Source organism: Fulmarus glacialis, unplaced genomic scaffold (assembly GCF_000690835.1).
Source record: "Fulmarus glacialis isolate BGI_N327 unplaced genomic scaffold, ASM69083v1 scaffold16048, whole genome shotgun sequence".
In the NCBI taxonomy this organism is placed as follows: Eukaryota; Metazoa; Chordata; class Aves; order Procellariiformes; family Procellariidae; genus Fulmarus; species Fulmarus glacialis.
Window position 1 is genome coordinate 1 of NW_009229078.1, and position 18,899 is coordinate 18,899.

At 46.0% G+C, this 18,899-nt stretch overlaps 2 protein-coding genes across 2 annotated transcripts; one reads left to right on the forward strand and one right to left on the reverse strand.

Annotated features, from left to right (window-relative positions):
- The first annotated feature begins 254 nt into the window (after window positions 1-254).
- ZW10 (zw10 kinetochore protein) lies at window positions 255-12,271 on the forward strand. The gene is made up of 15 exons (XM_009583732.1): window positions 255-406; window positions 1,267-1,368; window positions 1,558-1,635; window positions 1,747-1,906; window positions 2,537-2,686; window positions 3,363-3,554; window positions 4,225-4,388; window positions 5,166-5,348; window positions 5,837-6,075; window positions 7,075-7,146; window positions 7,873-8,042; window positions 8,680-8,810; window positions 9,294-9,425; window positions 10,472-10,674; window positions 11,682-12,271. Exons 1-15 carry the CDS (start codon window positions 287-289, stop codon window positions 11,800-11,802), a joined length of 2,217 nt encoding a protein of 738 aa, XP_009582027.1. The 5' UTR covers window positions 255-286; the 3' UTR covers window positions 11,803-12,271.
- A 938-nt stretch (window positions 12,272-13,209) lies between these two features.
- On the reverse strand, window positions 13,210-16,558 carry TMPRSS5 (transmembrane protease, serine 5; the record flags this gene model as incomplete). Its single annotated transcript, XM_009583734.1, has 8 exons — window positions 13,210-13,317; window positions 13,979-14,131; window positions 14,521-14,663; window positions 15,126-15,224; window positions 15,599-15,777; window positions 15,889-16,051; window positions 16,198-16,241; window positions 16,445-16,558. Coding segments are annotated over 8 exons (1,003 nt in total), but the record flags the coding sequence as incomplete, so codon positions are not given.
- Between the last annotated feature and the right edge of the window lie 2,341 nt (window positions 16,559-18,899).

Genomic DNA, 18,899 nt, shown 5'->3' on the forward strand with positions numbered 1-18,899 from the left:
GGTCGCCTCCGCCCCGGTCTGATGCAGCTGGAGCGCCTGTCCCGGGCGGTGATCTCTGGCAGTTCTTTGCTGGGGTCTGCTGGCAGCTGTGCCAGCCGCACCGCGCGGGGGAAGCGCCTGGCGAAGAGCGCCCGTCAGCCCGGCTGCGCCGCCCCAGCAGCTGGCTCAGACCAGGGTGCCCCAAGCCTTGAAAGGGTACCACCGCACAGGGGAGGGCGCTCACGAAGGTCCACCTGACAGCGACGGCGTCCCAATGATCCCTCTTCTTTAGGGAGAAGTCTGCAACATGATTAACAAGAAGTATAACGAGTTCCTGCCCAGCATGCAGAGCGCTGAGGACTTGGTGTCGCAAGTGGATGGGCTGTCCAGCAACATCGACCTGCTGAAAGCGGGGATTGAAAACGAGGTGACAGCGTGGTCTTCCCTGGGGGCTGTTGTAGATTCCCTTCAGTTTCATCCCAAACCTGTAGGGCCCCCCCGCTTGGTGTGTTGCGAGGGGACTGGGGGAGGCGGACTCCTAACTAAGAACCCTGGATGATATCACCCCTAAAAAATGCCTTTAGGTGACACATGCTGCAGAGGTGTGTGTCACGTCGGGGGTGTAAGTAAAGAATTGTCATTAAGGCATGGATCATGGTTTGCTGTCTGTTGTACAGTTGGAAAAGTGTGTCACACGCCTCTTCTTTAGAAAGGAGAGAAGGATCAGCCTTGTATATTGCGGTAAGGTGTGACACAGTAATGGACTGGCTGAGTGTTGGTCCCACAGTGATTTTGGGCAGAATGAGAACCTCAATCATAGCTGTGCACATTCACTGAAGTCTTTAAGGTGAATGTGAGCAGCTCGTGCAGGCTGAAGAGCAGACGCACTCTCTGTTTTTTGCTTCTTTGATTGATTTTCTAACATCTGGGGTTCTGTCATGGTGTTAATTGAGAATTAACTTTTGGCTTAGTTCAAGCATTGTTGCATTTTAAATGGCTGTGTTAAAGGACCACTGAAGTCCTTTTGACTGCCTCTTGAGACTGAATTTCCTTACAGTGCCTTTAAAAAAACTGTCATGTATTAAAAGAGAAAATACTTTATAAGTGCTTCTCATGCTTATAAGGATCTTCCTAGCAAGGACTAAAATGGATGGAGCCTTCTTCCTCCTCAACAAATTATTCTAGTAACAGAAATACTTTAAATCTCATATCATTATCACTTTTAAGAGGAAATGTGTCCGATAACATTTGCTTGCTGTAAATGAACTGAAAAGTTTGTTATTTTAGGTTCAGCGAGATCTAAATGTCGCTGTTGCTGAATTTACTGAATTGAAGCAGCAGTTGGAGCGAGACACACTGGTCCTGAGTATTCTGAAAAAGCTACAGGAGGTGAGGAGAGGGAGCGGCTTAAAATCATTAAGCAGTAGTCATCCTCTCTGGTGATCAGTCTATGGTATTATTCTGGGCTTCTCTTTTGAATAACTGTCTATGGCTCCCCTGTCTTTAGCCATGTTGTTTAAAAAATTGCAGTCTAATAGCAGATACACAGTGACATACGAATCTATTTGATTGTTGCAGTTTGATACAGCTATTAAAGAGTACAACACTGCATTGCTGGAAAGGAAGTATGCTGCAGCAGCTCAACAACTGGAACAGGTAACAGTGACTTCTTAAGCATATGACAATACTTTCAATAAATTTCACAAGATGCTTTTCATTAGCAGGGGCAACAGTTACCCGTGTTTTGTGTGTGATCTTTACCACCAGGCACGAAGCAGCCTGAAAATGCTGGAATCCCGCAAGGGCTTTGAGCTGAAGATCCTGAAAGCACTAGGCACAGAGCTCACAGTGCAGACACAGAACATGCTCTATCATCTAGGAGAAGAATGGCAGAAATTGGCTGTATGGAAGCTTCCTCCTTCAAAAGGTACTCACCTAATATCAGAAAAGGGATGCTCTCTTGCAAAGCTGCTGCTCCTGAGGAAATCAGCTGGGCCAAAATTTCAAGTTGCTTATTATTGAATACCTGATTCGACATAGTAGCTGGAAGAGTTTTCTGAAATTTTTGTTCAGCCTGAACATGTTTCCCCACTAGACTAGTTTTAAGGATACTTCAGCTTTCTCTGATAGGTTTTCAGGTTGCCGCTTTTGTTGCAGGCAGCTAATTGCAAGAACTGCTCAAGAGTCTGTATGTTGCTGTCTTCATTGAAATATAAACTTTTCCTTTGGAAGAGAAAACCTCTTCCTTTGGATTTGGCTTGAAATGGGGAGAAGAGGGGAAGGAAAGCAATTGTAACTAAATGTCATTCAATTGCAAGGCGACTGAAATGAAAATTCTGGACCGTTGTAAGAGACTGATTCTCATTCCATTGTCCTGCACTGTAACACAAGGAACTTGGTACCCTCTTCTGATGGTCTTTTACAGGAACTGTGTTTTGTGGAAACGGGGAGAGGTAGAATATTGCTTTAGCTGCCACCTGAGGAATGCAGTAGCTTCTCAGATCTGCTGTATCTCAGACCGCGCTCTGACAGAGAGGTGGTTCTTCTTTTTCTTTAGAAAGCAGCAGCCTGGAGTCAGTGATGCATTCAGAACTGCACTTACGCACAGTGCCATCAAAAGAGGAGGAGATTGCTGGCCCACCTGTTGCTTCTGTGCTGCAGGCATTTGCTGTCCTAGGAGAGCTGCACACCAAGCTTAAAATTTTTGGTAAGACAGACCGTGGATCCAGGTAAACATAGCTACAGTAGCCCGAGTGGATGAGAGTTCAGACTTGTTTTAAGATGGATATCGAGATCCAGTTCACTTCAGCAGTACACTGGAAGACTTCTTTCTCTCTTGGTTTGTGTTTCCCACTGAGCGTGAGGTGAATGCTCTATCAATAGGAAATTATTTATCCTTTGTTTATCCTATTAGTTATCTGGAATTATTTATCCATTCCTGTCAATTTACTGTGGCTATGCGGTTTCTGACGTTTTAAAGACTTTTCCCAGTTACAGCCTCCTCATCAACCAAGAGCAAGACTGTTGGTTTCAGGCAGCCTCTGGGCTTCAGCATTCTCAGGTGTTGATAAAATCAGTCAGGAAGAATGGCAGATGCTAGGACAGGATTTCATGCTTCCAGCTGTTTAAGTTGTTTTTCACTTTACGTTAAATATGCTGCTCTTTGTTAGGCCTCCATATGTGTTTTACATGAGTAAAATGGTCTTTGTGAAACCAAACCCAGCGTTTTACCTCATTAGCTGTTCCCTGATAGGGCTAATCAAGAGGGTGTTTCTTCCACTTCATGCAAAGAAACTCTACATCCAAAGTACTCATGGTTGGGCCTCACTGGAGCGAACTGCCTGCCTCCTGCTGTTGGAAAACATCTTTTTTTCGTTTCTCAGGCCAGTTGTTGCTGAAATACATCCTCAAGCCGCTGATTTCATACCCGTCTCTTCAGCCATTCACAGAGGAACAGTCAGATGTGTTCATCCTACGTTTTAAGTCTGAGGAGCCTAACTTGGATCGTTCCTCTCCTATGGAGGTTTTTGACAAGATCAAGCTTATTTTTGAAGTTCTCCACAAATATCTGTTGAGTACGTAGTTTCTCCCTTTCGGAATTAGACTGAAATCACTACCTTGTTCATGTAATTGGAACAGAAGCTTTCTAGAGTATCTGGTTGTTAAGCAGTGTTGAATTATGTGTAAGGTCTAAGCAGCTTTTAATGTTAAATTGCTACGCTGTGCTCTTGGACAGCTTGGTACCTTGTCAAACTGGACTTAGTAGTGACGCAGCATTCACAGAGCTGGGAAAACGAAGGAGGAAAATATTTTGCCTCAAAGGGATCAAGGAATGAATTTTTTGGTAAACGTTTTTTCTTATGAACCAGTCACTGCATTGAAGATCTTTGCATGCCACAGGTCTGAAAGGTGGAAATTATGACGCAATCCAGCGAGTTCCCTCGGTCAGGCTGGTCACATGCAGGATCTTCCATTGGCTAGAAACTGGTCTGGGCTTTGCTAGCATTTCATGAGATAAACATGCTGGGAAAGCGGGTTCAGTTTACAGGTACATTCAGTTGTCTTTTGGTCGGGTGGGTGATTCCGCAGGCCCAGCACATGGCCTGGATAAGAAGAATACCTCCGTTACAAGATTATGGAACAGTTGATAGACGCTGTTCTGACAGGAAGGACTGAGTGAACTGGTGAAGGGTCTGGTCCAGGGAGCAGGTGTGTTAAAATCCATTTCTGTTCTCTTGAATTCAGATGTGCCTCTTGAGCAGCCTGTGGAAGATAAAAAGGAGTGCAGAGTTACACTTGCAGAACTGCTAGGTGATATGATATGGGAAGAGTTATCGGACTGCCTCATTCAGAACTGTCTGGTGAATTCAATCCCAACCAATAGCAGCAAACTAGAGCAGTACGTAGAGGTAGGTCTCAAAAATCGTTCAGATCCATGTGGTAGAAATGCCAGACACAAAAGCTGTGTTTTGCTGATCTAGAATTGTGTATTTCTCTCAGTTAAGCTGTGGCTTGTGTTTTCTGTCATGCAAAGTGTGCAAGGTCTCTGATCTGTGGAATTTGGGCCATATTTAGCTAAGAACTGGAGACTTTTCAGGGTATGCCATGGAAGGCACTTGTCTGAGCCTCTGTGAGAGGCTGAAGATGATGATGTGGCAGTGCTGCTTGCCCAGCTGGCTTCCTGACGACTGATTACTCTGTTTGTCTTTGTATTTGTTGTTAATGATCACAGGGGTTTCTTGCATAGGCCACGTAATTTTTTTTAAAACTACATACATGAAACAGAACTTACCGCTAGTGAAGAATGCCAAAAGCTCCTTTCCCTGGAGAGGGCGCTGTTTCAAACAGCAGCAGTCGTAGGATAAACCTCCCAGTCCCTTTGCCCCAGGTAGTCCAGTGTAATGAAATTCGATCGTCTTGCTCCTCTGGTTTTTGAATTAGGTTGCCAGCACAGTCAGGGGGACAAACCTGCAGTTCACACACTGTATTATTGTGCGATCACGGCCCCCAGCTGAGCCAGCTTTTTCCAAAAGATGACTGAAAAGCTGTTGGATGGTTAGTTGCCCTCTAAAAACTAGTTTCATCCTTCGCTTTCAGCTGAGTGGAAGAGTTTATATCCAACTTTAATTTTGTTCTTTGATTTTAGGAAACTATGTTAATGTAGAATATGTGTCTGCTCTTCTCAGGTGATTAAATCCACAGAGGAATTTGAAAAAGCTTTGAAGAACATGCAGTTTTTGAGAGGAGACACAACTGATTTGCTGAAATATGCCCGTAATGTCAATTCCCACTTTGCTAACAAGAAGTGCCAGGATGTGATTGTGGCAGCCAGAAACCTGATGACCTCAGAAATACACAATACTGTAAAGGTGACTGTTGATGCAATACACTGTTTTTCTATGTGGAAAAATAGCTTAGCTGTTGAAGAAGGCTTGTCTAGAACAGTCAAGTCCTTTTTTTTGTGTAGTGCTGAATACTCTTGATTATTTGGGGATCTTGGCAAACAACAGTTTCAAAACCTTTTTTAATAGTGCTCAAGAGAGTTGTTTTACTAACAAGACATTTCTCAAAATACTTGAAATTTGCTAGCATAAGCTTTTCTGGCTACTATCATAAGCATAAGAAAAATTAGAGGATTACTTGCAGAGTTGCTTCTAGGCATGTAACACCGTATAGACTGTTTCATGGTCTGCTGTGTTGTTCATAAGCCAGGAGACTTACAGTAGTTTTAGGGACTTCTGCAGCCTTGTGTTTATCTTGAGTCTTAAATCTCTGTCATTCAATATTTTGTAGTCTTGCGCAGTCTCCTTTCTGTGGGCTCTAAATTATATTATACCTCTCTCTTGTTTTCCCTTAGATTACACCTGATTCCTGTGTAGCCCTACCAAGACTTCCTGATCCTGGAGCAGGAGATCACTTAAAAATGCAAAAAACTTCTAAACTTCTGCATAACAACATGGTGAATTTAGAGGATGAGACTAAACTGAGTCAGTACACGTTTTCTCTGCCCACATGCCGCATCAGTTCATCAGTGGAGAAACTGATGGAGCTGGCTTATCAGACGCTGTTGGAAGCTACAGCCAGCACAGATCAGTGGTAGGAATTATATATTAGCGGGTAACTCTTGGGTGTCAGATACTTATTGCCTTTGGCAACACCAAGCATCTGTGAATAGATTAAAAGAACTTTAAAAGAACAGAAGATACTTAAAAATTAGAATAATTAAAGTTACTCTCTGTTTTGGCTGGAGGATGCACCCCTGGGTTCATGCAATACACTGGTACAGCAGGAGCAATTGTGGACTGTGTTTCCTGCAATACTCAGGTTAAGCAGTCTTTCGGACTTACGTTTTTAGGGAGCATTCAGGTACACTTTATTGTATTTTAGCTATTAAAGCAGTGAAAACATGGTAAACTCCCTAGTGTGCACAATGTAGTTCATGGCTTCGGTCTTTTAGTTCGGAGAAATGCGACTGCAGTGTTCACTTCAATGTTTTATCATATGTTAGCTATCGGTGTTTAGAAAAATCAAAACCATCTCTTTTTTTCAAACCAAATGATAAGTGATGGCACCTATTCTGAGATGAGTTCTTGCTTTCATTGTGCTGGGTGAAAGCAAAGAACTCCAGCTCTGTATCTGACAGGGCTCTTCAGAGAAAATGAACGTTTTCAGGAACCACGTACAGTCTGCTTTAAAAACTGGAGACCACAACCCTAAAGGAGAGTTGCCTAGGTACTGAATGCCCTTCAGTGTACTGTGGCAGAGAGAGGGCTCACTATTTACGCACATCTGGTGAGGAAGGGACACTGTCTCCTTTGTTCCTTGGGTTTCATATATCTCCCTTCTGACATGTGGTCTGAAGCTTGTCTTTTCCACACTGAACTTACAAGGTCATCACAGCCTTTGTGAATTTTCCAGAATGTTGCCTTTGTTGACATCACTGTAATTGATCCTGACAATCTACTCTGTGTGCCAGTACTTCACTGCCAGTGCTTCACTACTAACAAAACCTTGTTTTGGAGAAGGTTGGGGGTCACTTGTGAACAAGATGTTAATTCCACTGACAAACTAACGTGAACCTTATTTTCCTTGCAGCTGTATACAGCTTTTCTACTCTGTACGGAATATATTCCAGCTGTTCTATGATGTAGTGCCAACATACCACAAGTAAGTGTGCATGTGTATTACCTAGGGCCTGTTTTGGAGAGAGAACAATGCTATTGGAACAGCCCCACTTGTCCCCAGTTTGTCCACCACAGCCAGAGACTACTAAGGGCTTCCTCCAGCGGCAAAAAGCTCATGCTCTTAATCTATTACTAAATCGTACCTGCTGCAAAATAGGTGCTTCAGAGTTTCAGAGTTGGCAGTTTGATGGCCAAGGAGATAGTTGCAGTTCTTGTAACGGTTGTGTTTGAATCCAGCCACCTAACTTTGACCCCAGGCCTGATGCAGAGATTTTTCATGATGTTTCTCCTGTAAAAAAGAGCAGCAATGAAGACTGAAAGTATACCTTTCTGTCAGAGAACACTGGGGTATTACCAAAAAAGACTTCTCTCTCTTTTCCTCACCATAACTTTGCTATAACAAAGTATTTCCTGTTTGAAAGTCCATTGCCAGAAACAATGTGGATGTAACACATGGTTCGAACGCCGAAGTGCATTTCGCTAGCCATGAAACTCCTTTTCTGTAAGTTCTTGTGCGGACGTGACAGGAGGATAAATGCTTTTATCCTGACTGATGTCTTTATCGGGCGTTACCCACAGTTAGTTACTTGCAACATCTGTCTGAGACAGACCGTGAGTTTCTCTAGGGTAGGCATGACAATTTTTTTTTAACAGAGCCACATCTAAATAAATATATTTCTTCCTTTTCTCTTCCTCCTTCCTGGGACAGGGAGAACCTTCAGAAGCTACCCCAGCTGGCAGCCATTCACCACAACAACTGCATGTATATTGCTCACCACTTGCTCACCCTGGGACACCAGTTCCGATACCGCCTGACTAACATCCTGTGCGACGGAGCAGCTACTTTTGTAGATCTGGTACCTGGTTTTAGGAGACTTGGTAATTTTACCTTTCGGTATTGAAATAAATTGATGGATGACATAGTAATTAATCCTGGCATTTGTTGCTGAATGATTTAATATAAGTGTGGCTACTGACTCAAGCAGTGGATTGTTATTCACGAGTTTCGGACACATAGCAAGGACATTTTCTAGATTGGGAAGTCTGACAGAGCGTTATGACTCTAAGCAAGATGGCTATTTAGGGCTTGACTCTTTGAAACCCAACTCTTCTTGTCCAGCACATGGTTCCAAGAACAGTTCATTATCCAGCCAGATGTTGTGGCACTCGGATATTTTGGGATCTGCTGCTCAGTCCTTTGATGTTTTCTTTAGCTTATTCTATGAAAACAAATTCTGAGATAAGTTTGTACGAGCCTAATAGGAGCCTGTCATCCATAGTTAATTCTGCTACTCAGCTCTTTTTCAAAAGTGGTGTAGCAATGCAAGCTGCGCAAGAGCTTACCGAATATGTTACTGGGCCTGGTTCAATTTGCTCTACGAGACTGTTTAGAGACTGGAAATTCCTCTAAAAATAAAACATTATAGCAAGTTCATTATTCAGCACTTACAGTCTCTAAATTGGCAAATTTAGTAATTGCTTAATTGCTTCTCTTTGCTTGTTTTTGCTCCTAAAGGGATGGAGTGTTTTCTGGCCCAGATGCGAGTGCAGAAAGGAGAAATCCTGGAGAGGCTGTCAAGTGCCAGGAATTTTTCTAATATGGATGATGAGGAAAATTACTGTGCAGCAAACAAAGCAATAAGGCAGGTAAGCAAGGCAATCAAAGCCAAATATCCCATTGTCTGTAGATGTTGTCCTTGGGAAGGTAATCTCAGTCCAGACAACTGTGCAGTGTTTCAGCAGAGTGGAACTTTTCAAAACAATTTTCTGGCATGGTTTTTTTTTTCCTGTGTTGCGTTGTCTTGTAAAATTGAACCATGCTGAGTTCAGTTCCTCTTGCTCCAAGTTGAAATGAAAAGCTTCTTAATCTTCAACTTTTGTTTATCGTACCTTTATAATGTTTTTCATTTTTCAAGGAAAGATCTGTCACACTTTTGATGAGCCTTAATGCAAACTGAAAATGTTGCATTTTTTCCCAGGAACGTCTGCTCCATGCGATAGCAGGATCCTTCATTGCCGTTTGCTTCTTTCAAACTGGTTTCTGACCATATGTAGTCACCTTATCATTTGGTGCCTCTCTTAATATTCTTTTTGATAACATGTAGATAACACATAGCTGTTATCTTCCAGGTATTGCATCAGTTGAAAAGACTGGGAAAAGTCTGGCAAGATGTCCTTCCAGTGAACGTATACTGCAAGGCTATGGGGACTTTACTGAACACGGCTCTCACAGAGATTGTAACTAGGATTGCTGCCCTAGAGGTAACTGCATGAGATGGACATGCCAGGCATAGGGTGGTGTGAACAGCTAGCATTTGTGACCTCTGGAAGTTCTTTCCAAGATCAGGTTTCAGGGGAATAGTTGTCTTTTTGTAGTCCTGTCTATGAGAAATATTCAAGGTACCAATAACTCACATCCAGTTGAGACCATATATACTCTTAGAGCGATTCCATGACTCTGTAGTCAAGGGGAGAGTCCGGGAAGTGGCTGTGATTTCATCTTAATTTGGATTTAGGTGTGTCACTCCTACTATAAACATTTCTATGAATTGATCTCTTTTTCTTTGTTCAGGGCACAGGAGTTAACTGTTGTTTCAAACTCCACGTGTTCTGATATGTTTTCAATCTGTGCATCTCTAATGAACCTCTACATCCTATCTAGGCACCAGATGCCAAAATACCTGTGGCATTTCAAACTGAAATTCTTACCTGTTTAAATCTCCATTTGACTCCCAGTACTGTGTTTAAGTGATTGTCAGGTTACCTTGGGTCAAGTACAACTATCCTATTACATTTCTTAGTTAAAATATATTTTCACAGCAAATAATAGAAATACATTAGTGCATCTGTCCTTGTTGTAATCTACATCCAAAGAGCCTTCCCACTGTGCATTAGACCAGTAAGTCCTCTTTTCCCATAATAGCTAGTTTACAGGACACTTGCTCAGGCTGTGCCTCCCAAAAAGCTCGGCTTTCATCAATGGGCTGGCAATGCCTGAGCAATTTCCTTGTAAACTGTTCATCATAACTTGTAAACTTCATCAACACACCTCTGTTTCACAGTGAAATGCTTGCTATTGCACTAAGATACGCTGTTTAGAAGCGCAACCATTGTTCTGAGGCAATCGCTGAGAACTTGGTGAAATAGCTATTCATGAAATAAGTTATATTAGCTTGAGAATGTTAAACATGATCTAAACCACTGCTTTCATCTTCACACACACAGCCACTTTTTTTTTCATTTCACTTACTGCTTGGCACTCCAAAATATATCTAACTGCTCCCCTGTTAACATTTGTTCAATTCTAGGATATCTCTGCAGAAGATGCAGATAGGTTGTACTCCCTCTGTAGGACCATGGTGGAAGAAGGACCCCAAGTTTTCACCCCACTACCTGAAGAAGACGAAAATAAGAAATACCAAGAGGAAGTTCCAGTCTACGTGCAGAAATGGATGACATTCAAAGAGCTGATGATCATCTTGCAAGCCAACCTCCAAGAAATAGTAGATCAGTAGGTGTCTTCCTTTCTTCCTTTTCAGTTAGTTCTTCACCCCAACAACAGGGAGCTGGGAAGTGCTTTGACATCAGCAGAGCACTGCACTCGGGGGACTCTGTTCAGATGAAAGGCAATCACCGTTAATAAGGATCAGATAACTGCTCCTAGGGTTGTGTGTTTATAGTCCATTTCAGGCTTGTTCATATATTCAGCTGCGTCCTGCAAAGGAAAAGGCAGTGGTAAAAAAAACAAGTGCCATGGGAGAGCCAGCCACAGAGCGATTGTGCATCCCCCTTGGCTTCTCTAAGTTCAGAAGTATTTCACGGTAAGCAGCCTGGCATTTTGCCTACTGCTTTTGATGTTAGCTGTGCCTTGCTGCTGCAATCGTTCCACATGATCGGCCTCTGCTTTTTAGATGCTGTTTCTTGCTTCTTTTAACTTGTAAGGAGGGTTCAGCTGAATTATACATGAGGATTTGCATAATTCTATCATTTTAGCTGGCACGAGTTGTCAGAAGCTAGACATTTCCCTGTTCACAGCTGCCTCACGCATACGTCTGAATGGCAAGAAAACAGACTGTCCTCAGCAGGCTAAACTGAAAAGGTACCAGACATGGAAAAGGCACATAGGGAAGGCAGTTCCTTTTCTGTACCCTGCTCATTGCTGCTATTGGAGCAGTGTTAGACACCAAAGGTTCCCAACGCTACTTCCACCTGGGCATAAACCACTTTTTTTTTTTTTTCCTGTTGTTTGGGAGGTGAATGGGAATTTTGCAGACAGGCTTTAGGCTTATTTTGGAGAAGGAAAAAGTAGTGAGTAATGGGTGCAAAAATCACCTCACAAGCTGTTGCTTTATATACCTAGCTAAACAACTCTGGACTCAAGTTGCGTACAGCTAATAGGCTGCTAACTGGATTTGTTTTGCCTTCAGACTTACTACTGTAACGAGCACTCAGAAGGCTTGTTTTAACATGACATTTCTGTGGGGTTTGGTTAAATAAAGATCTTTCTTTCCCACGTAGGTGGGCGGATGGGAAGGGGCCTCTTGCAGCTGAATTCTCTGCAGCTGAAGTGAAGAGTCTGATCCGAGCCTTGTTCCAGAACACAGAAAGGAGAGCAGCAGCGCTGGCCAAAATTAAGTAACTCTGTGTTTACTCCTACATGTTGCATCTTCTGATAAAGCAAGAAGAAACTGAGTCTTTCAAATATTGTTTGGATTTGACCCTTCTTACTTGTACTGGTATAAGAAAAACTTAGCATTAGGTAAGTGCTTCCTGGAGGCTTGACTGAGGCAGAAGAAACATTTCCTGGCTCAATGTTTGTAAGGGCAAAGAGGATGGCTCTGTGAGTCTGGGACCAGAAAATCAAAGGTGGGTAACACATGGGCACTAACTGTTTATGCTCCATCTGCCAGGCAGACGGAGTTTGGGCTTGAAAATTCAGTCTCCTGCCATGCTTCCCAGAGGTGTTCTGCCCAGATCCAAGTTTTCCTTCATGAGCTGGTGGGTGTACAGTCCTGGTGAAGAAATGCTTTTTGTGATGTTTGCTAATTTCCATTCTCTAGGATTTCATTTCCCTGTTAAGCCCAGAATAGGGAAATAAATCAAATCTTGTATCCAACATCTCTTTGTGAGAACAGGCACTGCTGTCAGATGGGCTTCTCATGTAAGGTGCTGTATAACATCCACTCAAACTTGCTTGCTTAAGGGTCTTGTAGAGGGATTTTTGTTTCTCAGTAGTGAATCTTATCTATGCAGTTTTACATCAGGGGGTATGAAGCCCCTTTGTGTCTTACCTCTTCTGTCCCTGCAAGTTACATATGAAATCCATAGACTTTGATAGCTTTTGATATCCTTCTAAGAATACTGAAGTGCCAAACTTTGCTCTTTCCCACCTCAGGTTTCCCTGAATAGCAGACATCAAGAGAGTGAAAATTTGGGGGGTGGGCAGAGAGGAGATCCTGTTCTGAATGAACTGTTTATCAAGTCACAGGGTTTTGCGCAAGTGGCAAAATGCCCTCATGGCTTTATTTCTCATTGGAAAGATCTTAAAACTGACCTGGAATTTTTCAGTCTCACTTTACTAACTGTAGAAGCCAGTTCAGCTCCTTCCTTTACCTTTTTGTGCGCGTGAACTAGGTAGGTCTGGCATCTGTTGTCTTTCTTGTAGTAAATTTTCTGTTCTTTAAGAATACTGAGAGAAATGTAAATGAATATAAAAAGGGAATGAAGTGTGCACTCATAGCATTATCTTTTAAGTTACAAAAGGCTATGTTTGAGACTTTGAGAAACGTACATTTCTTTTAATTGAAAAACTCACCAAGAGCATTCATTAAAACATAGCCCAGAGGCCAGGATATGCCAGTTGCTGCACATGTGCAACAAAGTATTTCCTACCATGTAGAGGTTACAACCTGCTTACAGAAGTTTTGATCTCAGAGCTTAATGTTTTAATCTGTTATCTGCTGTTGTATTCTTTTAATTTGCATTTTTGTCTGACTTTTGTTCACATTTCCAAGCATTTGTGCAGGACCTGAATCACAGCTGGCTTTCATGTTGCACCTAAGTTATTGCAGAACTGAATGGCCATTCTGCCTGCTGGGTCAGCTGAGCACAGCCATGGCAGGTAGTGAGGAGACCCTTCTGTTTCTGGCTTTAACTGGCATAGGGAGGGGGCAAATGCAGTCAAATTGGCAGTTAGACTGAGTCCAGCACATGGGAATGCAGCAAGGAAGGGAGATACTGAAGCAAAATCTCACTGCCACTTAAAACTCTAGATTTTTCTTTTCTTCCCCTCCACTTCATTTATCTGAAGGCTGAGAGTGTTCCCATAACACTTGCATCTCATGGGATCCCCTGCCCCTTTATACATAGCAATCCAAAAAACAGCGTATTTTGAAAAACACCACTTCTCCCATGTGGATTGTTCACAGAAATATAATTTGCTATTTTCTTTAATAAACTATTTATACTGAGCATGTTTTCTCATGTTGTCTGGGGATTTTATTAGGGTTATAGTAACACAGTATGAATAAGTCCTGGACCGTTCTCCACTTACTATGTGGAAAGGGCAAAGCGTTGCTCTGTGAAGTCTCTCCTTGCCTTATTTCTAGTAGATCTAGTCCAAAAAAAAAAAAAAAAGAAAACAAAAAAAGGAATCAGTACCATAAAAGAGGTTGTCCCAGAGGTTCATGCATCAAGAGTAAGCATAGGGTAGTGAAGAAAAGAGTTAAAATAGGATGTTAGCATTGGGGTTTGTCTATGCAATATGCGTGGCTGTAGGTCAGGCTAAACATACACCTTTGCTTGCTCCAGCTTACCTCAGTGATGTGGTAAATCCATGGCAGAAGCTGAGCCACATTGGTATAAACCCCAGGGTGGTTGGGTTCAGCACAGCCCTGGCCCCAGCTCACAATGCCTATTAAGCGCCATGCGAATTCATCCTGGCAAACCAGGGGGCCCCCACTGTCACCCTGCAAGATAGAGCAAGGACTAAGGAAGCAGCTCTGCCCCGCTGGCAGCTGGGATGCAGATCAGGCTGGCTTCTTCCACGTGGCTTTGTTCCATCGGCCATACAAGAAGCTGAAAGGCGGGTACAATAAGTAGTGTGTGCCTCCCTGCAAGGTTTCCGTGTTCCTTCTATAAAGATAACTAAATCTCAGCCCGACATTGATGCACCGGGGCACTGTGGGCTCCACGCAGTGATGTAATGGGCCCAGCATTGCCCTACACAGACTGTTTACTGCAAGCTATTGCCACAAAACCCAGAATTTGCTGGAGCACAACAGGGAGATACAACCTATCAGTCCTTCCCACGCCTGCTATGCACACCCAGCATGCACCACTTGCTCCCTCCTGTTACCTGGCATGCATCTATTTTCCCATGCAGGTAGCCAGCACACAGCATCCTGGCAGTCAGCTCGCCTGCATACATGCACGAACTATTGCACCTCTTGCTACCGATTAAGGGAACGAGTGCTTCCTTCAGTGTCTCGGTAACTTGTCCTGGGGAGGGAGAAAGAGAAGCCAAGAGGGAAACACGGCCTGCAGGGAGCAGGCCATCCTGCTTCCATCCCTGGAGGTATTTAAAAGACATGCAGATGAGGCGCTTAGGGACATGGTTTAGTGGGCATGGTGGTGTTGGGTTGATGGTTGGACTTGACTTGATGATCTTAGAGGTCTTTTCCAACCTTAATGATTCTATGATTCTAAGAGGGGAAGAGCAGGGCACTAGCTGGAGAAATCAGAAGAGGGGAAAGAGGGGATTACTATATGGGATTAAATATGGCCAGACCTACAGGAGCTGTGGATGTGGGTTGCAGCGCTGCTGGAGCAAGGGTGGGATGAAGGCAGGAGGGGGCATTTGCAAGATCACATGCGGCATGGAAGGGGCAGGACAGGGCCGGTGGGGAGCAAGGGGAAAGCCTCCAGTCAGTGCTGAGCGGCAGGGACAAGACGGGAGCTTACCTTGGTCTAGTCTGGTATAGCCCCAGCCAGAGACCCAACACTGCGTGCCCTGGAAGAGGTCCTGGTGGGAGGGTGGCAGACACACAGCACGGATGGCATCTGGTAAGAAGGTGACAGGGGTAAGTGCCAGGCCAGTGGGGTCAACTTTGTGCTGTGCTGAGCACGAGCAGCCAGGGAAGAGCTGCAGAGCTATCAGCCTGCAGAGCCACCCAGCCTGGCACGTTGAAATGAAAGGCTCTCAGGCCAGGCACTCGGGAGACTTCAGCTCCCACAGCCACCTTTCCCAGTAATTCACAGCTCTGGTGTAGTTCAAAACACAGCACTGCTGTGCATGCTGCCTCCCAGGTGCCAGGCTGGATATCCCTAAAGAGCTGCTCTAAAATGGCAGGTTCAGAAGAGGCTGGGTTTTGGCCATCTCTTAAACAACTCCACAGATGGGAGAAGGACACAACAGCATCACGACAGCATCTTACCTGAGAAATTCAGGGGAACTTGCAGTTTCATCAGAGCAATGTCGTAGTCGAGGCTATTATCGTTATAAAGTGGGTGGTAAATTATTTTCTTTACTGATACGCCGGCCCCCTGCTTGATCGAGCCATGGGTGATAATGCCTGCGAAAACCAGCCAGGCAGAGGCTTGAAGCTGCCTGTAACTGAGCAGAAATACAGCGTGCCTCTTACTGCAGGGCAAGAAGCGCCAAGGCCTGAGATAAGAGCAGGAACACAGCACCTCTAAGGCTGGGCATGGGAGATCCCGGAGGTACCTGTGCACGCAGTGAGCCGCCGTGACGATCCATTCGCGTGCCAGCACGGAGCCTCCACAGTGGTGCTGGGAGCCGTGGTACACGCTGACCTGCCAGGGCCAGCGCCCTGGGGGTGCGTCCACCCCCCCGACCACCCGCGCAGCGCCAGGGCGTAGGCCGCACTCTGCAAGGTAGCCGGGGAGCACGTGTCAGGTGAAGCTCCAGGTGCCAGACCCTCACGCTGGAGGGTGAGGGAAGCGGGTGGAGTAGGGGCAAAGAAACTGCTAGATCCAAGCGGGTATCTTGGAGACACAGGAGAGAGGCACTCACCTGAGCATTTCAGAGCCACAATTCGACCTGATTCACAGTTGCTCCTGCGCGGGAATAAGCCTCTGGTTAGAATACACATGAACCAAAATCCCTGGGGCACTAGGGACCTCCAGGGCAGCTGCAGCAGTCCCCAAAGGGGCTGCTTCCTGCACAAAACCCGGACAGTTTTCTACGTTCTTAAGCCTGAAAAAAAGGCCTCTGTTTCAACCCCACCAGCAAACTCTGCTTCCCCCAGAGCTGCCCTTACCTGACCCGCCACATGTCTTCCAGGCTGCCTTCCTGGTGGGGTCTCACCTGAATGAACTCCTGTGTGTCATTCACCTTGACGTCTGTCAAGTTCACTCCTTTCTGATGGGTCATTCTGCAGAAGCAACAGTAAGTGTCCCAGGAAGGGGCTGGGGACCTGCTAGGAGATCAGGAATGTAACCCTGCCATGGGAACAATGGTCCACAGTCCTGCCGCTCTGGCAGCGAGGAATGAACCTCCTTGGCAGGAAGGGTCTTCTGCAGCTCTTCTCGCAGGTCGCCCCATGCCAGCCCAAGCCCCGCTTTCTGCCCTGCATTCACCAGGGAGCTGTGCGATCTGGCACTGCTGCCCTGAAAAACCTCCCAGCCTTCAAGCACCTGCTTTTGCCAAGATCATCCCCCTTGGAAAAGGGCTAGTAGGGGTTGAAGCGGCTGCCTCTGCCATGCCTACCTGAGATACCCGAGCTGCCGGCAGAGCAGGGTGCCCAGGGAGAGACTCCAGCGCTCGTGGCATGCCAGGAGCCAGCCAGGATGGCCTTCCACCTGCGCTTCCAGCAAGGAGTTTGCCACGTTTATTCTGAAAGATACTAAAGCCATTCCATTAAAGGCAACCTGCAAGTTCCCTTCCTTGCAGTGTTTTGTGCAGGGCCAGCACAGTGGATGGTTATGCACATCTAAAGCAAATAAAAAAAAAAAACCCAAAAAACCCAGAAAAAGCCATTTGAAGCAATTAGAAACTATGCATGTACTTTGCATATTCTCAGTGGCAGCTCTGCTGAGTGATCACATGCAAAGGAGTCCTGCAAGAGTTGCCTTTGCTGTAAGATCACTCCATGCAACGAAGCCGTAATACTGGGGAATGCAGCAGGACTTAAAAGCAAAGGAAAAAAAAGCAAAATACAGCTGAAAGAAGCTAGTGGATCAGCAGGAGATATTTATTATTAAAAAGCATCTTTTCCGTTCTTGCTGGGCTTGGCAGGCACTGTCCTGCACGCTGCTCCCCTCTCCCCATCCTCTGTGGCAGCAAGAAAAGATGTAAACCTCTGTTGGGAGCCCCATAGACCACGGGGTCTTCCTCTTCATCACTGCATGCTGGGATCGCATCTGGGTCCTGCAGCAGGGTGAAGCCCTGGTCTGGCTGAGGCTTCTTCAGATGTTTCACTTCAGGAAACAAAAAAGGGTGTGGAGGTGGACTCACACAGCCTGGGCAGCATCCAAGGATGCACAATACTGGGAACGATCCCACACTGCCCACCAGAAGAGGCGATGAGTCTCTCAATGGGCACAGCTGCAGCTTGCTGCTGGGACCACAGCAACCAGCAGCAGAGCCCACACCAGCCATGTCCCCCCATCCCAAGCCACAGCTCACAGACCAAGGAGCTCCCATCACCACCACCTCTGCTGCTGGCGCCTCGAACTCGGTCGCCAGTTTGGTGGCTGGGCTCTGCCCGCAGTGGCACCCCGGACCAGACACTGACCTAGGAGCCATGCCCCAGCTGCTGTCCCTGCCAGCAGCCCAGCGACCCCGAGTAGCAGGAACAGCCTCCTGACGGTGCAGAGAGATTTGAGAGGTGTATTAGCAGAATCTTTAAGAAACAGAGGGAGAGAGGATTAACATGGTCTTGTCCGTCTCCCACAGCACTATCAACCCCCTGGTGAAGCTCCTGGGTCGTTACATACCTGTTTCTAGGACTCACCCGATCCTTTCCCCACAATGCCAGGAGGAGGTGAGCTAAGGCCATGGGTTCTGCAGGAGGTCAAGACTCAGAGGGCCCCCCTGTTCCCAAAGCCCATAAATAGCTCACCCACCACGACCTGGGGATGCCTGTGTCCTCCTTGCTTCCCTCCTTGGATCTGCTGCTGGGCTCTTGTGGCTTTGCACGGTGTCCTCAACGCGAGCTGGGTTGTCGGGAAACTGCTGAACTAAGGCTGGGCTCTAGGGAAAGGAGTGGAGTCCCAGGGAGCAGATCAGCAACAAAGGCCACATCTCGTGGAAGGGGACAAGCTTCAAGCGACGACACCACTGCCCAGGCTGGCTGCTGCAGCAGTGGGGCAAGGTGAGGAAGCACTCCTCACCATGACAGCAAGAAGCAGGACAGCTGCTAGTTTGGGCTGCTGCTGAGCCACAGGAGCCGAGCACACGGGTCTCCCGCGAACCAGCTCGGGTTTCCCTCCGCACGCTCCCAGCACAACACCGTGCACGCGCACTGCACTGTGTCCGCGGCCACGCTGAAGGGACTCCTTGTTTTGCGCCCCCCAGGGCCCTTGCAGCGGGTGGGGGTGATTGCTCAGCAGCCCCCCTCCTGCCCCCCCATCCCCCTGCTCCCAGGAGCATGCTACTCAGGCTGGGGAGCCCCAGGGGGAATGCTCCCGTCCCTCCCTGGTGCTGCACCAAGCGAGATCAGCAGCTGTTGAGTTGCCTCAGCTCTCAAACCATCTTCCACCTGCTGCCCCCCC

Excerpts from the sequence above, each read along its gene's own strand:
- ZW10 (XM_009583732.1), top strand. The coding sequence starts at position 287 with ATGATTAACAAGAAGTATAACGAGTTCCTGCCCAGCATGCAGAGCGCT. Across the intron at positions 407-1,266 it reads AAGCGGGGATTGAAAACGAG|GTTCAGCGAGATCTAAATGT; the intron begins GTGACAGCGTGG and ends TTGTTATTTTAG. Across the intron at positions 8,811-9,293 it reads CAAACAAAGCAATAAGGCAG|GTATTGCATCAGTTGAAAAG; the intron begins GTAAGCAAGGCA and ends GTTATCTTCCAG.